Source organism: Accipiter gentilis, chromosome 1 (assembly GCF_929443795.1).
Source record: "Accipiter gentilis chromosome 1, bAccGen1.1, whole genome shotgun sequence".
Classification (NCBI taxonomy): domain Eukaryota; kingdom Metazoa; phylum Chordata; class Aves; order Accipitriformes; family Accipitridae; genus Astur; species Astur gentilis.
The window spans coordinates 7,779,542-7,798,976 of NC_064880.1; the positions used below are offsets into that span (position 1 = coordinate 7,779,542).

The 19,435-nt window shown below is 48.0% G+C and overlaps 2 protein-coding genes and 1 long non-coding RNA gene across 5 annotated transcripts in view; all 3 read left to right on the forward strand.

The window, feature by feature from the left end:
• UBR4 (ubiquitin protein ligase E3 component n-recognin 4) overlaps positions 1-4,976 on the forward strand; it is a 79,437-nt gene extending 74,461 nt beyond the window's left edge. For all 3 annotated transcript variants that reach the window (XM_049810013.1, XM_049801416.1, XM_049818493.1), the window contains 3 exons: positions 3,133-3,223; positions 3,658-3,820; positions 4,558-4,976. In XM_049810013.1, coding sequence (XP_049665970.1) covers positions 3,133-3,223; positions 3,658-3,820; positions 4,558-4,622 — 319 coding nt within the window. In that variant the 3' untranslated portion in view covers positions 4,623-4,976. The remainder of the gene's footprint in view (positions 1-3,132; positions 3,224-3,657; positions 3,821-4,557) is intronic.
• Positions 4,977-6,640: 1,664 nt separating this feature from the next.
• LOC126049939 (uncharacterized) lies at positions 6,641-16,227 on the forward strand. The gene is made up of 6 exons (XR_007509859.1): positions 6,641-6,707; positions 6,855-9,362; positions 9,910-10,045; positions 11,321-11,384; positions 13,437-13,595; positions 14,949-16,227. It is a non-coding gene; the product is annotated as an uncharacterized LOC126049939 (long non-coding RNA).
• Positions 16,228-17,075: 848 nt separating this feature from the next.
• Positions 17,076-19,435, forward strand: part of IFFO2 (intermediate filament family orphan 2) — a 39,673-nt gene continuing 37,313 nt past the window's right edge. Inside the window, exon 1 of the mRNA XM_049810715.1 lies at positions 17,076-17,719. Coding sequence (XP_049666672.1) covers positions 17,076-17,719 — 644 coding nt within the window. The remainder of the gene's footprint in view (positions 17,720-19,435) is intronic.

The window sequence follows — 19,435 nt, forward strand, 5'->3', positions numbered from 1 at the left end:
TGTTTCTGTGCTCTTTTGATCAGTGCACCAGCTTCCTTAAATAGAAAAATAGAAATAGAAATCAAATGCCATTGCTTTTAAAAAAAGAAAAAAAATCAATAGCAGCTGTCACACACTTGAAGTACAAGAATAAGTGGCTGTGCCTGCATGACTAAAGCACATATTTCCAGAGAAGGAAAGGGAATTCCAGTTTCTGAAAAGATGATTTTAAATAGCTGTCATAATTAGGAATAAATTCATTATTATTCTAAGTCGCCTTAAAGGGCATTCTTATTCTGATGACATTAATTATGTGTTTGATAAAGTCATCACATTGTAGTAACCCACAACACAGCATGCATCAATGCTATTAGAGGCATCAAAAGTGAAAGAGCCCTTAAAGGGGCTCCTGTATTGATTTATGTGCTAGTTTCTGCAGTTCAAGCTCAGCCTGCTCTGTGTTCGTGTCTCCTATTTCCACCACCCTGCCTGAGTTCTGGGAAAGGGGGTTTAACAGTTACAGGAGATACTATGGTGAAGGTCTGTTTTCTCAGAGACAAGGGTGTGCAGCTTTTCATGTGGCCCATGGGAGAGACTGGTAAAGCAAAGCCCCTGTGTGGGTTTGTTGTGAATGTTTGGTGTTTTTTAAAACCCTTAGTAAATGATTCTGTTTCTTTCCCAACTTATCTCTAAGCAGTATGTAATAAAAGCATACTGAAATGGACATAGCAAGAAACTTCCAGCTAAACCATCCAATCTCTGGAATTTCAGGCAAAAATACTCAGAAATAGTTCTCAGGAATTATGTCAAGGTTTATTCAAGGGCTTTCTTTAATCCCTGCAGACTAAGAGAGCACAAAGCCTTCCACTGATAATACCTCTCAGAAATAGAAATATGGCAATTCTTATTCCAAGGTCTGTGCTTATTTATTCTTGTGGAAAATCGGGAAGAGGGTGATGGACGGTGAAATGCTCTGCGGATAAGTGCCAATACCTTGAATTTGTAGGCTAAGGCAAAGAGGAAGCCAGCGTCTGTAACATCAGACTAATATGTCTGCATACAAAAGATTAAAATTAGCATTCCATGTTAGATGCAGTACAAGGGTGTTATCTGGGAGCACCACCACTCAGAATACATTGGGGTGGTGTGGACTGAAGGTTGGAGAGACGCAAGGACTCACTGCCACCTTTACTGGGGGAGATGGAGAGAAGTCACTATAGGAGCCAACAGTGCGTTTAAAAGCAGCTGAGGATCAACTCATGATCATAAAAGGGGCCCATAAATCTTATTAATGAAGATGCAGGCAATACTCTACATTCCCTCATACTTAAGTGAAGGCAACAAATACTGCCTGTGCCCTGTCCTGTGGTTAGGTGCTTTATCCCGCTGCTCAGCTGGATTCGTCAGTGTAAAACAGATTTGAGGAGAATCTAGCCAAAAATGTCTTCTGTCTCTGCCACGAGCTAGAGCTATCACAGTTTGTCTGCAAGACCGAAGTGAGAGATGCTCAGCATCTTCTGGGTTTTAGAAATACTTTGTATTTAAACCCAAAGATGAAATTAGCAGAATGTATAGGAGTTCTGGATTTGTTATTTTTTTGTAAATATAATTCACAGGTTCCAAAGAACTGAATCAAGTGACCGATTACCTGCTCATTATTACTGAACCAAGAATTCTGGCTAGAAAAATCATACAGACACTTTTCAGTATAGCTTTCATCTGGAGTTTGGGAGGAAAGTATCCTTTTGATTTTTTTCCCTTGGCTCCTGACTGTGAGCTTTCTAAAATATACATGAGAGAAGCGAGGCTCCTGAAGTGTTACCATCTAACTTTCTGCCAGCAATCCATGTATAGCTGATGAGCCTGAACCAGCTTACATTAATGAAAATGTGGCAGCTATTATATGAAGTAGCTGTTCCAGAAGGTAGCTACCAGACTTAACCCACAAGGGCCTTTTAGTTTTCAATTAAAGGAGCAGACTCCAATTAGATCAAAACCTTTCACATGAAAAGAAACTCTGTCTTGCAGTATTTGGGAGTCTAGAATTAGCCTCGCTCTAAGTTGCTGTTCTTCCCGTGGAAATTTAGTCACCTTTACTAATTGGTTTTCCTTTAAATAATTAAGCCTAGCTGCCCAAGCAGGCTGCCACCTACCAAGCTGTCTGTTTTAAGGGCAGACACACAAATGTGGCCTTTTAGAATATAAGAGCAGCAAAACGTTCATTTTCCCCCAAAAAAAACAACTTGTGGCAGATTGCAGTTGGGCCCATGGTCAGACCATACCCTTTTGTCTTGCTGACTTGCATCAGTGGTAGCTGAGCTAGTTCTAGATGCATAAAAAAGGGCTTTTTTTTTCCAAAGCTTTTAAGTGGTAAGCAGGAAGTGGCATGTGATGGAGGCAGATGTACCTGAGAAACACATGCAAGAAAATTCCAAACCCATTAGAGTTGCTGGCAGGAGGTTCTGCCTTGCCAGAACCTGTTTGTGATTAATCCTGTAAACTTTGGGAGCTGTTATCCCAGGACAGCTCTGTACCTTTTATAGCATTTCTTCAGCTAGATGCTGAATTTCCAAAAGAAGTCCTTTCATGGCAATAGAATAACCAAGAAGATATTAACTGGAAATTCCTCCATTTTTTCAGGGACAGGATATTTCCCTCAGAGTCTTTCAGAAACACTTTTGTGAGTTAAAAGCAGAAGTATGTTCTCTGTCATTGATACAGACTGTGGCTGAAACCTAGATTTAGTTATTTCTTCAGGAATCTGCTGTACTCCAAGCAGTGAGTGTACAAATGGGGGCTGTGCATTGTTTTTTCCGACTTTGCTGTTGACTTCCTACGTAGTCGTAGCAGTGTACTTCCCTCTGTGCTTGTTTTCTTCCTGTGAAATAAGATTTCATTGCCTAACCTGCTTCGGTTACACTAGGTGCAGCTGGCAAAGTGACTTCCTAGCCATAGGAATCGTTGCACAGAAATTGCAGATGTCCAATGTTTGTTTTGTGTGCAAGAGCACACAGCAAAGCTTACTCAGAGCCATTCCCCATGCGTACTATTGATAGGCTTTTTGGCTGTTTCAGTTTTCATGCTATTCATCAAATCAGTTACCAAAGCGTAGTAAACTGATTAACTCAAAGATTGATTTCGTTATCTTCCTAGACTGGCAGATAAGACAGTGAAGGAATATGCAACGTACCGCTCTGGCCTTCTCTTCTGGGCCCTAGTAGATCTCATTTACAACATGTTCAAGGTAAGAAAAAACACTGAAGTTCATCTGTAGCAGCTTTCTAACCTGACCAACAACCTGCGTTTGAAATAGAAGGCAGAGTTTGAAGCCCCTTTTTCCAAGATGCTTATAAACATGAAACTTCACCTTGTATGAGGAGAAAGGCTGCAAGAGGCTGCCTGTGCTTGTTGTACGCCTTGCAATTTGGTATCTGAAGAATTGAGAGTTTCCCAGTTTGCAGAACTCTTCCTGTATTGTGTATTTGCCTTTTTTTCCCCCTGTTCTTTGTTCAATAAAGCAAGGACATTCAGAGCTGCAGCAGGGAAACAGTTGGGTAAGGAAGGAGGTAGGGGCATCCACCAGAAAGAAACTTGCAGCTTCCAAAGAGGGTTAAGTAATTAAGGTGAGAAAATAGCGGGGGTTTTTGACTGATTTGGTCCCATTTTCTCCTCTCGTAGAAGGTGCCTACCAGTAACACAGAGGGAGGCTGGTCCTACTCTCTTGCTGAATTCATACGACACAATGACATGCCAATACACGAAGCTGCAGACAAGGCCCTGAAAACCTTCCAGGAGGAGTTCATGCCAGTTGAAACGTTTTCTGAGTTTTTGGATGTGGCTGGTAAGTGTGCGCTTTCCCTTTTATAGGCTGTCTTATGCAACTCGTGACTCCTGCTTGCTTGAGACAGCAGCATTCCTGACACTGCTGCAGCAGCTTGTTTTTACGAGGCAGCGAGAGGAGGAGACCTCGGCACTCCAGCTATTGCCTAAGCTATTTCAAAAACAATTGGGAGACAGGCTTGAGCATCCCCAGACAGGAAAATATCTCTCACCTGATCCTGTGGGTCCACCTCCTGCTCTGTTAAACATACATGCTTACATCACAGCTTAAGGGTGTTTTTGGATATATGTGTTTTGAAGGTTGATAAACAGATGTGACCGTATACTAGAGGCAGTAGTTCGGTGTAGCAAGACTTCCTGCTGTAGTGATTTTGGTATCCCCAGGAATCAGGAGATACTGAAAATTCATACGCAGAGAAGCTACTCTTACTTCAGTCACAAGTTAGTTGTGCCCCAGGCCAATCTTTCAGTGTCCAATGGAGCTGCCAGGCAGCCAGCTACAGTATCCCTATAGTAGGTCTGTTGCACAAGAGCAAGTGCCATATGGATTTAACGTACACATTTGGGTCCCTTCTGCACATGCACCCAACAAGGGTTTATCTTTGTCTTGTCCATACTTAAAATAACATTGCAGCTGTCATTATTAACTTACACATGCCCTAACACAAATCCCTAATGTGGGCAGGAGAAACCCCTTTGTGGATCTAATTATTCTGTATTGTCTTCTTTTGTTTAAAGGACTCTTATCAGAAATCAATGATCCCGACAGCTTCCTCAAGGATCTTTTGAACTCCATCCCCTGAGCCACCAGCACAGAGAAGCGTTGGGCAGAGACTACACTAGCTTGCCTTCCATCCCTTTGTGTTCCTCCTTGTGCAGTCTGTCCCTTCCCTGAGGAGTGCTGCAGTTTTTTGGTTTTGTTTTGGGTTTTGTTTTTTTGTTTTGTTTTGTTTTTTTTTTTTCTTTTTCTACAATTTTTCTTCTTGGAGTGATTTGGAATTTAGATTTGTTTTATCTTGTATTTCAGTGCTTCTATCTGTAAAGCCTTGTGTATTCAGCTGATTGAAAGAACTTGTACAGAGGAATCCAAAGCAGTAAATCTTAATGCTTTAGTGTGCACCTCTTTGAAGTTAAATAAATCGAACAAATGGGTAAGATGGGTTTGACTAGTACTTTAACCATGCAGTAGCCTAAATGCCAAGTTCTTTCTCATCTTTTCTTTCAGAGCTGCTTCTCTCAGGGCTCAGAGCTGCTGCTCTTTCCGGCCCATAGTCTGGACAAGGAGACACAGGAAGCAAAAGGCTCTTAGAGAGCAAGGAAGCAGACTGACACTGTCTTTACTGATTGTACATGCAGAGCAGGTTTCCCCCTGTGGGACATGAGCCTTAGAGACTCGTGGACTGCAAGGACAGCGTTTCCTTCCACCCTTTCTTCACCTGGGTGAGGGCAGCTGTCCCAGCTGCAGTCATCTCCCCTGGCACTTCGTGTTACCCCTCTCCGAGGCATGTCGCATATCACGGTGTCTTTCCTGACTTTACTCTCAGCAAGGCTGTATTCAAAGCAAACATGCATGTCGTTGCCTCCAGTTGTGTAGTACTGATGGCAATGTTACCTCTCGGAGGGATGCTACTCACATCAAATTTATTTTCTCTCTCTGGTAAAATTTTCAGCTTCAGCAAAATGCATGGAAAATAGACACTGCACACTCCTTGAGCCGGCCACTTGCCCTTTTGATAGCTTGCATTTTGGTGTGCATGTCCTGTCCTGAAGCCAAGTACCTGCTTTGAATACAGCCTTGTCTTTTCTTACCCAGTTGTGCATGCTGGTAACTTACCTTTACCACCAGTTCTGCTGTCCTGTAACCCAGCTGACACATGGTTAAGCTGGAATCTAATAAAGCTTTCCCTGTCTTCCTTGTCTCTGTTTGAACTTGAATTTCCGCAATCCTAACACAGTCCCATCCCATAAATAATAATTATTTTAGAGGCTGAATAACTCGGCAACCTATTTGATGCCTTTTGTTAGTGTTGAGCACACATTATGATTTGGCAATTAGCAAGCGGGTGAAGGCACAGTGTTTTTCTTCTCACCTCTGTGGGTGCTTATGTCACTCCTGGCAGTCAAATTTGGTTCTGGGGAGGAGTACTGAATAGCAAGTCACCTTGAAAAGGTTGAGTTAGTGTCTTGCAAGGGGCTTGAGGACATGTCAGTGGGCTGCTTTGTCGGTTGGGTAAATATGTCTTGCCTTATGAAGGCGCAGGAGGGGGGCCCGTGTGGAGTTTGTTCTTCAGTACAGCGATATGACGCTTCATCTGCCTTTTAACCACATAAAAGAGAAAAACCTTGTTTCAAAAGCACTGTAAAGTCAAACCTAACAGTCTTCTCTCCGAATAAGCAGCTATAATATACCTATGGGTGGATGCGCAGGCATTGCATACCAATACTGGCGTACAGTAGCTTGGACAATACTAAAAAGTCTTTTTGAGTAAATGGCCTTTCAAATCAGTATGATTCCTGAAAGCAGCAGTGAACAGGTAACAAGAAACCAGGTTTTTATGACTGTGGTTCTAAAGCTTCTCACAATACAGAGAGTTCAGGTGCAAGACTGAAACCCCACCACGTTTTGACTTTGTCATTTGTGTAAGACAGACCAGGTAAGCTCTGGACAAGAACTATTAATGTGATTCGGAAAGCTGGGGAGGAATACTAGGCTGCCTTGCTACCTGCTTATTGTCTTTTCACAGAAAAATACATCTTTTCCCCTTCAGCCACAGCCTCAGCATGCTAGACAGTCCCTCAGCTTTTGCTTCACAGCTGTTGCCTCACTGGCACAAAGAAGGATGTTACAAATACCTTGCACAGTACCTTTCTTCAGCTTACCTAACAAGGTAACTTCAGCGTAGCTCCAGTTTTTGCTGATGCAAATCCTGGTATAGCTCCATTTATGCTGGCACAGGTCTTTTGCGAAAACAGTCTCTGCTGTTGCAGGAACTGGTAAAGTTACCAGCAAAATAATTCTCTTTCTACCCGTGCAGTTGGATCAGCAGATCGTTAAGCTTACCAGGAGCAGAACGCAACCACCATTTGTTCGCTGATGTTATTACAACTGCGAGGAAGTAGGATCTTAAAAGGAGGTCATCAACCGTGTCTTTACCAGTATTAAGCACAGTTGCAATGAACTACTCAGCTACTTGAAGCTATTCTAGATGGTTTTGCAAAGGCCCAGAGATGTATTTTGGAAAATAAAGGCAGTGTATCAAGTGCCTCCCTGCCCAGAGCACAAGAGGGCTGTGATTCATGGGGGAGCCAGATTTGAAAAGAAGGTGGAAACAGCATGATAGTGCTTCTGCGGAATAGAACAGCTTGGGAGGGACTAAAGACTAACAATAACAACCCCAGAAGACCTAGGGAGGGACAAGAACAAAAGAAAAGTGTTTTGGAAAGTTTCAGCTGACACAGGCCACACACAGAGGCTCAAACATTCTCAGTACCGCACAAAGGCAATGCACTCCAGGCTGCAAAGTCCCCAGCGGGCTGGGACTGGGGAAGTCAGCAAAGACTTGGGGGGAATGTGTTACTTAAATTAGAAGCAAGAGAGGAGCAAGACTGAGGGAAGATGCCTCAAAACAGGTAAAACAACTCAAACTGATGAACCAAACCACTAGCTGAACAATAGAGAGTCAACCCCCTCTCCAAAAGAAGTAGTTTTATTTGGAAAAGATATTTTGGGGGGGGTGGGGGTGGAAATCCTTTGTATTGCACAAGAGCCAGTGTGACCTCCATGATTGCTTTGAACCTGGCTTCATGGGCAAGAGCTTCCCCAAGATGATCTGATGTCCTTGCGATGGCTGTTCACGCTGGGTGAAACTCTGGTAATTGTTTATTAATCTTGGGAATGACACCTCCCAGGGAGAACAAAGCACCCAGCCCTGCTCTGGGCACCGGCTTCGGCAGGGATCCGCCAGGCTCTCATGCCTGCTGCAGGTAAAAAGGACCCCATGAGCCTGAATTCATTTGTTGCTGCTGCCACGGCTGGCTTCTGTGATCCCACAAACCCATCGGGCAGGTGGTACCCAAACAAAACCACTTGGCACCCAGTGCTTGTTCTGTGAAGATGGGAAGCCCTTGACCTTCCTCCTTGTATTTCACGATGGTTTCCTTTGTCCTGCTGCATCCTCCCTTCGTAATTCCCTTTTTCAAGCCAGGCAAATGCCCTTCTGGAAGCTTTGCACGGCTGGGTGCTCTCTCTGACAGCTGTCCCGCCGGGATGGGATGCCTTCCTCCCACTCCTCTCTGCCCTGTTACTGACACTTCCGACTAGCTCTCCATCCAAGTTCTCTCCCGTGTTTTGTCTCTTACTGCAATTGCCTGGGAGTATTTTCAAACAAGCGGTGGGATTAGAGCTGCTGAGCATAAACAATCTGGGAGCTACAACATTTTGATGCCATAGAAGATTCCCTGGACTTTTTCCGATGCAGGAAAGGTGATTTATCTCCCTGGATACACGTCTACGTGGCTTGTTTTTCAGGCAGGGGAAGGACATGTGGATCACATGTGTTCAGCAAGACCGTGGTGGAGCCTTGACGATTACGTGGGTACGTCTCAGGGTTGCGGTCTCCAGTGCAGAAATTGGGAGCAAGAAGCCTCTTTTCCCCTTTGTCCAAAGTTTTTGGGGGAGCCTTACTATATGTAAGCGCACACTGTACCAAAGGCTACTTTAATATTAAACAGCAAAAAAACCCTTTCCTACAAAACCATTACCAGTTTCTGCCAAGGAAATGCTGAGACGTTGCTCAAGGAGCCTACAGCAAAGAAACGAGACACCAGACGTACGCCACTGACTGCTGAACCACATGAAAACAGCTCCTATGGCAGGGCTTGCGCTTACCCTGGCAGCAAAGTTTGTGTCACGTGTTTGCTGAAATGGGGCTCCATGTTTTTCTTTTACCAAACACCTCCCAAGGTGCCTGAACCACTGGCTCTGGGAAGCACAGAGGCTTTTCTCCATGCCAGGCAGCTAATTCCCAGGGAAAGATCCCCAGTTTGCTCATCTGAAGGGCACAGCATAGGGCTGGGCTGTCCCTGCAGCATCGTTAGTTGAATTATGAGTCCCTCCTCATCAGCTCCTGGCTCTGCAAACCTCATCTTCTCCCATCTTGCTCTCAGCATTGCCAGCCACTGTGTGGACACTGCACCGGCACCGTCCCTTGCCTGCATGAACGTGTATCGAATCCCACGTGCTTATTTTGGCCGTTGAGCACCTTTTCTTCCAGGAAGATCACACCAGGCTCTGCCAGCCCGGCCCTTTGTGTCTCCGTTGCAGGAATAACCGCTTTCGCCACGCCACGAGCACAACCCTTGCAGCATCCGCTATGCAAACAGCGGGCACCGTCGCACCGGCTTTGCCGTCTGCCTATCTGCAAAATTCCCTCCCTGCCTCAGCCTTGCCTTTCAGGCCAGCCCTGTTTTCACTTCAGGGCTTATTCCTTATCAATTTATGCCCCGTCGAGCTCAAGGACTAGATCAGACGTTCCTCCAAGCAGGTAAGTGACATAAATGAGTACAAAAAGCACCAAGTCCAGGTTCCCAAATTGCCTTTAAATTCACAAGTGAAACCAGGCAAGTTTTCAGCTGCTCCGGAGAACGGCCACCCTGCCAGCCCAAGGAGCAGCTTTCCCAGCACTTCTCAGGAGATCTCCCACGGTCCGTGCAAGCCTATTTAGAAGCCACCCCTTGGGTCCCATTTCTGCTCCCTGTCCAAATCCAGATAAGAAAATGAAGATTGGCTTTGTCTCGTTTGCTGCACATCACTGGGGTGCAGCCTGGCCAAGTTATCACCCTGAGGAGGGATGATTCACAACGCACGAGTACAGAATCAAGGGTATGGGGAAAAATAAGCGGTGCAGCTTGCAAGGACTGCTGAAAAAGATGTTTGGACAAATTAAGTACAAAATCACTTTAGGGATGTCCCCCCCCGGTACACAAAGTTGCTGTGAGAAGCCAGCCTCAACCACCTGAACCTCCAGGAATAGTTACTCCCTTGCTGGTTTCCAAGAGGGGAAAAAAAAATTATTAATCCCCCATTTGCAGATTTTTTTGACAGGATTGATCCCGCTCATTCACATCAACTGCTCAGCTCGGTGAGGAACCGCCAGCTCCATCCCTTTTATCAAAACCCTGGAGATTGGCAGAGATCCCTCTCCCAGTCCCGAAGGGGAACATGCCGGTAGGAAGAGATGCTTTTTTATTAAAATTAAAAATAAAATGGTACAAATGACACATCGAGGGGAAGCCCTTGCGCTGCGCTTTAATGCTGAGACCCGAGGCAGGTTAGGGGTCCCTGGGCATCGCTGCCCCAAAAGGCAGCATCCCCAGAGACCAGGATGGGGAACACAGCTTTCAGCCCTCTGAAGTGTGTAACGAGGTCTGGCCGCTGCCTCTTGAAAGGTTTTATTTATTTTCATAGTGCTTATTAAGCTTTTATTAGAGCAGGATAATCCCGTGCTCAGTGCTATTCCCTGCATCCAGGCTCTGTCGCTACAGGTCCCAGATTTGAAGCGGGAGTTATAATCTCTCTCCACACCTCCACTCCTGCCCCCAATGATTCTTCCCTTTGTCCCACCGTTGCCACAGACCCAGGAGGGATCAGATATGTTCCCCATTGCCTGATTTGCGCAGCTGGGTGCTGCAGAGCTCTCCTGCCCCTTTCTACATCACCCCGATGGATTTCCCACTCCAAAAAAGCAGGGGCTTCCTTCTGGAAACGTGCCACCGCCCTGACATTCCTCTGCGTGACTCAGTCTGCTCCCTTCCCTTGTAAAATATAAACCACTTTTAGGTGAATCATAACTCAGCCTGAGCTGTGGGCGAACTCCAGCCAAACTCGGTGTAACCCTCCAGCGAGTCCTCAGTGACCTGCAAATGTCCAGGAGGACTCCAGAGCCGCAGGAGAAATAGTTTCGATGTAAAGAGACCAGGTCTGCTTTTGGAGCCACTGTGATTAACCCCAACCTGCTCTGCAGGGGGAATACATTGATTTTTTTTGCATTAGTCCTATGCCTAAGCAGGATAACACCCTCCCTACAGCCTTTTTCCGCCGGGGAAGGTGTATGATATAGAAAAGGGCGTATATTAAGCAGAAATTGCAAAACTTAAGCTGTTTGTGGTTTAAGTACAGCTTTGGTATATGAAGAGAGGCTGGGCTTTAAAAAAATACATAGAAATATCAAGAGCATCATGTTTAGTCTTGGCTGGTCTTGCCAGCGATGTTGAGTCTGACACCTTTTGTGTCTTTCCCCACTGTGGGGAAGCGGCAGGGGCTGGAGGAAGTGGGAGAGAAATAAAGGAGATGCTTTAATTTGGGGAAGGAGGTGGAGGGCAGGGCAGCCAGGGATACCCACCGATTAATGGGCTGTCAGGCTCGAATCATTTAGATGTAGAGATCTTTACCATAATAATGATAACCCCAGTAATTACTGTTATTAATAATAATCTCTCTTAGCTCTTGTTCTTTCCCAAGCGTTGTGGCAACAGGACCTCAGTAACCCTCAGCGCATGTCCCTGAGGTAAGTGCTGTCCTCATCCCGAGATGGGGAAATTGGGATGGGAAGGGTCTCGGGATGCTCCTGCAAGGGCTGCAGTCCTCTGGGACTCAAATGGAAATTACAGCCCTGGGTAGCAATGAAAGCCAAAACCAATGCCCCAGGGTAGCACGTGTGCCTGGCTGATAAAAATCTCATTTTCAGGCCCTAATAGGTGTTTGTGATGATATGTTGCGTTGGTGTCTCTGGTTATCTGTTGTGTTGGCATTGATGCTTGCCACATCGTCCGGACGGCTGAGCAGCTGCGTGTCGGGACACCCCGCGAGCCATTCTTCGGGCGTTTAATCCCTGCAGCTTCTCCCAGGCCGTTTTTTTAAAATCTTATTTAATGAATAAATATGAGTGCTTTCTAAACCCAGCACCATCCTTTAATTATTCCTAATATTTGATGACAACAAACTAATTCCCAAATGATGACATCAGACATTAAAAGCACATCTCCCGAGTGCCAGGTCATTAATATTTCTCTTCCCTCGGTCCGTATTTTGCCTGCTGTAAGCAGTTTTGATATAACGAGTTCAGTGACCGCATCAACTGGCGCAGTGGAAAGGTATTTACCAGCCATAGGCCACCGGGCTGCATTACGGGCTGGGTATCATTCAAAACTGGGCGTCTAGCTGTCAAGGTGCTCCACCCGAGGACCTCTCCCTCAGAAACACCCCAGGACATTGGGAAATCCAAAAGGGGAGCCTCTCTGACAGCTTCGGCTCATTGCCTCACTCCGCTGACACCGAGTTTACTTGTGATCGCCACGAGCATCCCTCCAGGTTCAGGATGGGAGGCGGTGGGCTGCAGTGGTCCAGTACTCCCATCACCAGCTCCCACCAGGAAGTTTTTCTTCATCCTGTGTCATGCAACACATGTCAGGCTAAAAACCCCACAGTATAAGCAATGAAAATACTCAGCTAGTGGCTTCTGGAAGAGAGATTTAGATAGGGAGCTAAAAATCTATCCCGATAACTGTCGTTTGTGCTCTGGGCTTTGAATGCTGCTCAACCCATCGCTGAGCCCAGCACAGGTTACAAAGTGTGGGGGAACACTGGAAAAGAAATCCTACCATAACTTTTCCCAAAAGACGAAAATTGTTTGCAAGTTATTTCACATTTAAATTAATCAGGCCAGGGTCTACCTGCTACCTGCAGAATGAAAAGCTTAGCAACGACAGGATTGAAACTGAGCACTTGGGCATGCACAAATTAGTGATGCAGCATCCTGCAATTATCCTCGACGAGCTGCCAAAGCAATCACTGTGTCCTAAAACACACCTGTGGCAGCCTGTACGGGCTTATCGATGCATATTTGCTGCTATACTCAATACAGATGCAAATATTTGGTTACTAAGGAAGCAATGAATATTGCCACAGTCTCCAGGGAAATGCTACAGCATGTCTCAACCACTCCAAGTTAGTGGATGCTTCGCACTCGCTCTCAGCATCTTTATCTCTTGCTGCATCCCTGTCTCCTGAGTTCACTGACCTTTTTGGGTTGAACCTGGTGCAGAAGCGTTTGTTTCCAAAATATTTGCATGTTCTCCATAGAGAAGCTCATCCCCAGCCCAGGAGAGAGGGAATCGGGATGTGCTGAAGGCAGCCAGCCTAGGTCCATCCTTTGCAGCCCCAATTCACTGCTGATGGGCTGAGGACAAAAGGAGCTCTTTGGCTGTGCGTGAGCAGACCCTCAGCATCCTTCTTTGTGGCTGAACTCTGTTTTGCTGTGCTGATGCACAAAAAACCCCAAATGTGGCAAAAAAAAAAAAAAGCAATTGGAGCAAAGGAATAGACCTGCAATGGGGGAAGGTGCTGGATTTAAGCAGCAGCTCCTATTTCACATGAGCTGATAGAACTGGTAGAATATATATAGGGGAACAAACCGTAGGTTTAGGAGAAAAAAGCTCCTTTAAAGGCAGTAAGGAACCTGCAGGGAGGAAAAACTGCTGGGTTTGTAAACACTGATGTAACTCATTCCTCCCCCATTATCGACAGCAGCCAACCTGCCAAATATTTTCTGTTTCCGCAGCGGGACGCGATGACCGATGCAATTCTGACGTGATCCAAGGGCTTCCCTTATATGGCTGGAAACGATAACCCCGGTGACTAACCCATCCCTTTCTCCACCGAGCAACACCTCAGAGATGTGCAAAGAGCTGCAGTCTTCGTGTCTTTGTGCAATGACCGGGTGCGTTCAGCGGGGTTTGAGTCACCAGAGTAGTCACCGGGGCAGCCGGCGCGTTCTTGCCCGTTTTCCCACGTGCCTGTTGCAGGGCACGGGCGGGCAGGGATGGTTTCTGCTCCGGTTTCTCAAGAAACAGCCCTGATGCCTGTGCAACCATGGGAGCGTGCGGGGAAAAGGGGCCAGCTGGAGTTGGAAATGCTTTGCCGGCCAAAAATGCAGCCAGGATGTGGCGGGGTTCATTGCAGCAACTCATCAGCTGCTAATGCCATCACCCTGCTGATGGTCACGCACCGTAACACAGGTCTGGGTTAAAAACCAACCATTTTGGGGAAGGCACTGTTAAAAATTCTGCTTATTACAGTAGCCTGATTTGCACAAATAGCCTTATTCAGGCAGTAAACTGCAGTGCGAGAGTAAGAGCCCCAGGTGAGCGATACTAATCTCAGTCTAACCACTGAAGCTTGTTGGTTGTTAAATGGCAGCCTCAGAAAGAAGCTACCTTTTGTTACTGCAGAGTCTGGGGTGAATAAATCACCCTTTTCCACCTCTGAGGTTGGCGAAGAGCAGGCTCGGGCAGTTGCTGCAATCCAAGGGAGTAAGGGAAGGGATGCAGAGGTTGCCGGGGGCTTTGGCGGAGATGCTGCTTCACCACAATGCTGGAAAGTTGGAGCCGAGGAGGGGTCCCCTCTTCCCGCTGAGATTACTGAGTCGGGCATTTTCAGGGGCTGGGCAGGGGCATTTTATGGATGTTAAACCGAAGGAGTTTTGCTTGTTTGTTTTAGAGGGGGATTTATTCAAACACACAAACCGTAGCTCAGCAGCGATGCACATCAGCCCGGGGGAGCATCCCCTACTCGCTGTAACTCAGCACAGTACATATGCGCTGGTGAGGCTGCTGAGTTTGGTTTGGTTTGGTTTGGCTGAAAAACAGTTACTTTGAAGGAAGACAGACAGAAGGAAACAAGAACTTTCCACAGGTGTCAGACTAACAAAGCCTCAATGTATATAACCAAACCCAGGAAAATTAATATTAAAAAAACCTGAGAGCAGTCCTGAAGTAGTTGCCGAGGTTTGTGATTGAAGGATGCTTACAAAGCAAAGGTAAAAATTGGTGTAAAAATGAAATCCAAGGGTCCAGGTTCCTCACCCCCCACTCCAGCCTGCATTTGGGTGAAGCAGCTGAGAGCAAAAATTAATGCAGTGCATTGTTATTAGCATTGCTAGGGGTGGTCACCGTTATTTAATTGCCACATAGTTTCTGCATTCAGAAATAGCACCATTTCCCATCCCTTTTCCTCCCTGTCCAAATAGGAAAGGGCTAATCAGTGCTTCATTATTTATATCTGCAATTGGCAGGCAGCGGAGAGCTTTCCACGGCAGGAATCGGAGGAATCCCTACAGGAATGTCCCACGCACCGGACCGCGGCAGCTCGGCACGCCGTCGGTGGCAGTGGGTCAGCTCCGCGGTTGGAAGAGGGATTCCCATTTCTCCAAGCCTAAGCCTAATTAATTGTTGCGATCAATTCAGGCTGATTCACTTTCAGGGGCTGGGATGAAACCGTAGCCCAGCAGAGGAGCGGGATGCTGGTGGTGACCGTATGCATCCCGGGAATGAGCCAAAGCCCATTAGGAAAAAGACTCATTGATTTAACGACCTTTGGATGGGGCCCTGGCGAATGCGTCCTCACTGCCGTGGCGATGGGTGCTGCCTAACAAGCAATCATGATATGCATTGTCTCACCGGGCAGGTACAAAAGCATTAATTAACTGGCCGGTTTATCATTCCCTCTGACGTTTTCCTGCTTCCTTAAGGGAAAAAAAAATTATTTCTTGTTCAACAGGATTTTCCCAGCTGTTGACCACACAGTTTTACTGGGTTCTGAAATCACCTGGCTCTTTCCAGCATCACCGCTTGCCAGCGAGGATGCCGTGTGCCTGAAAAATGGGAAATTACCCAGATCTGGGACAAACCTGCTCTTGGTTGGCTTCTGTCCCTAATAATCGCCTTATTATTGGCAGTTTTAGTCTATCCTTGCACTTTGCAAGTATCGCTGTGAATCTGCAGGAGGGTATGTGCCATGGAAACGTTTCCCAGTGAGCTGCTCTTTTGTTCTTTAAATACAGCTCTGTTTGATGCATCGATGGTACCCTACATCAGCAGTTACAGCCGTGCCCTAATGACCAAAGTATTAAAGGTGTTTTCCCATAACCTCAGCAATGAACACAGGTTACAGTCTACATAAACTGAGGCTAAAGTGTTTTTGTGCTCAGTGAAAGATAATCTTTTCAGGTGTTTCTTTGAGTCATCCTTTCAAGAAAGTGCCTCCACCCAGTACCTTTTTTTTTTTTTCCCAGGAGATGCTGGGAAAACATGGGTTTGTAACACATTAACAGAGCCTTTTGAAGAGCCTTCGGTCAGGGTGCTGAGCACAGCTCGCAGGTGCTGACTGAGTTTCAGCAAGTGGATGCTGCTGCCCGCGTAGTTTAATATCAATAGTGCCTGGCAAAGCACCGTATTTTTATTTCAAAAATTATTTGAGCGAATAGTGTTACTACAGCTTTACACCAGCGTTACTGAGAGTTTTCTGTGTACTTTGCTTGCTTACGAAGCACCATTCCGATCCGTGGCAGTGCAATGGAGTAATCGCATAATTCAATTAAACAATATCCTTTGATTACCGAGTGGCTCAGAGGTCCAGGAGCAGCAGTTGGGAAATGCTTATTTAATAACTTGTTATAATATCAACATTATTTAGCAGTTAGGCAGGACTCTGCATTCGGGTAACACAATTCACCCCTTATAATTTAATCTTATCAATTAGGTGATTTCCTCTACAGCAGCGATACGAAGGCAGAGGGAGCCTTTCCCAGGGCAGAGCGACGCTTCCTCATTTATTGTACGTTAGCCAATTAATCTGGGAGCACGCCGAGGGATCAGGAGCGACGGCGGACCCGGTCTCCCCCCCCAAAATCACGGCCCCCCCCCCCCCCCTCGGTGAGGCCTCGCTGCGGACACGTGGAGGTGCGCGGCACCCCGGGGGGCGTGGCTTGAGGGGAAGGGGGCGGAGACCGGGCGTGGTTATGGGGAAAGGGCGAGGGTGCGGGGAAGGGGCGTGGCCTGGCGGTGGGGCGTGGCCTGGCGGCAGCGCTGCCCGCAGCCCTTGGCGCCGGGGGAGCGGCGAGGCGGAGCCGGGCCCGCCCCGCGCCGGCGGCCGCTCAGTGCCCGGGCAGCGGCGGCGGCGGCGGCAGCCGCAGGATCGAGAGAAGGAGGAGGCGGAGGAGGCGGCGGTCCCGGTCCCCGTCCTCCCTTCTCTCCTCAGCGCCCGCCCCGGCGGCCGTTAGCGGCCCGCGCGCTCCCCAACGGTCACTCCGCCTCAGCCGCGCCGACCGTTAAACCGCCGCTTCCGGCCGCAGCCCCCCACCCCCCCGCCCCCCACCCCCTCCCCATCACCTCACCTCAGGGGCTGAGGCGGCTGCCGGGCGATGAACTCGCTGCTCTTCGGGGAGATGGCCCGCGCCTTCTCCCCCGGCGCGGCGGCCGCCGCCTCCTGCCCGTTGGGGCCCGGCGGTGGCGGCGGCCCCGGCAGCCCGGCGGCGGCGGCGGCGGCGGCAGCAGCGGCGGCCGGGGGCCCGCCGGTAACGGCGGCGCTTCGTAACGACCTGGGCTCCAACATCCACCTGCTGAAGGGGCTGAACGTGCGGTTCCGCTGCTTCCTGGCCAAGGTCCACGAGCTGGAGCGGCGGAACCGGCTGCTGGAGAAGCAGCTGGCGGCCCAGCAGAGCGAACGCGACCGCCGCCTGCGTTACAAGACCTTCTCCCGCGACCAGGCCGTGCAGACCGACTCCGGTACCTCCCCGTTGCTGCCGCTGCCGGGCCCCGGCCACGGGCTGGCCTGCGGTCCCCTCTCCTCGCCTCCCCATTACAGCCGTTTGCCCGGCACCATCTGGAGCTACACCCAGGTGCGGCGTACCGGAGGCGGCGGGTTGGAGACGGTGCAGGGACCCGGTGTCTCCTGGATCCATCCGGACGGCGTCGGGGTGCAGATCGACACCATCACCCCCGAGATCCGAGCCCTTTACAACGTGCTGGCCAAAGTCAAGCGGGAGCGGGATGAGTACAAGAGAAAGTGAGCGGCTGGGGGGGGGGGGGGGGGGCATGAGCTTGCGGGCGGGGGGTGGAGGGGGAGGGATGCGGGCCGCCGGCTCCTGCAGTGCGGGGAAACGGGCGAGTCCCTCCTTGGGGTGGAGGAAGCATTTGGGGAGTGTGGGGAGACCCTTGGGGACATGGGGACAGGCCTCCCCCCACCCCAAGGCTCCCTCCCTGGGGAGGATGCTCCTGTGGGTTTGGGGAGGCTCTTCCTCAGGGGGGTTTGCACCTCAGCTTGGCGTCCAGCAATTTGTAGGGTACTTCCCTGGGAGGCTGGAGAGCCTTGATCTTAAAAGTGGCATTGTCCGTTTGACTTAAAATTTTTTAAAAAAATCCTTTTTGGAGAAGGGAAATAATCTGTTATTAATATTGCATTGCATAGTTACTCCTAAATTTAGCTTGCCTTCATTTTCTGGACTAATCACTCCAGTAGTCGATTTCGTGTGCCAGCTCTCTGAAATTAGCTCAGTGCTGCAATATTTGGGTTGCAAATACTGCAGGGGAAGGTTTGCACTCCAAGATGTTTCTCTGAATTAGTCAAAACAAAAGCCCTAACGACAGCCTTTGTAAACCCTGGTAGTCAGGGGGTTTCTCTTAGCCTGTTGGGAAGCCCTGGGTTTTTAAACGGTGTTTAAACGGGAGAACCCCAGTGATGGATAGTGTTCCCCTTGGTTTGCTGTATTCGCCTGCTAAACGTAGCTGTGGCAGAGATGGAGGCCAGAGGAGAAAAAAAAAAAGAAAAGGTAGTTGGGATTCTGCAGGGAGATTCCTGCATTGTCTGACGAGCTGCCTGTCCTTTGGGGCTGGCGTGGGCACTCCCGTTTTGGAGTTTTGTCATCTTTAGGCTTAAAATGCGTTTCCTCCTTTCCCAGCCTTGTATTTTTTTCTGCAGAACAAATTTAATCCTTTTTTTTTTCTTTCTTTTGGAGGCAGCCGGCATTTCTCGGCTCTGTGGCCTGTGAAGCGTAGCTGAATTTCTTCTGTCCAGGGTAACAGGACTGCAGTGTGCTCTTTGCATACCTCTAGTCATCAGCTTTTGTAACAGACCTCTTGTGAATTAACTCGGTTTAGAGAGATTTTATAGGCAGGCATATCTGTTCAAGTAGTAATTTCTGGCCTATTCGTTAACTAAAGTGCTGTCTACTTTCAGTGCATCTTCTTAAAGCTTGTGTGGCTTGATTGCTCTGTACTCTATGGCTGCAGCACCTACTGAATCTGGATGGAAAAAGAAGTTGGCCTCTTTTTTGGTCTAGAATAGTAGATGCCATCATGGCATGGGGTTGTTTTTGTTTTTTGAGGCTGGTACCAAGGAGATGGGAGTAGTGGTGCTTCAGAGGAAGTTGCGCTTGACAGTGGCTTGGTTAAGGAAGATATGTGTTGGGCGTGGGTTATGTGACCAAAAGTTGTGGGTACTTCTTCTTTTTGATGGATATGTGATTTATTTTTTCTTCTTAGGGGAGAGGAGACTTGTGGGCCATTTAAGTTCAGTCTTTCTACTGATACATAGTTGATTCTGTCTGTTCTGCTTTCACTTGCTTGTGTACAGCAAATTGTCACCCCAGAGTCTGTGTATTCAGGTGTGACTGCTTGCACACTCACGGGGGTTGCAAAAACCAAATAAATTCACTGGAGCGAAGGGGACCTCTTTGTAGGCAATCGCAAATCTTATTCTCGCCAGCCTTCCTGCTCTTGAAAC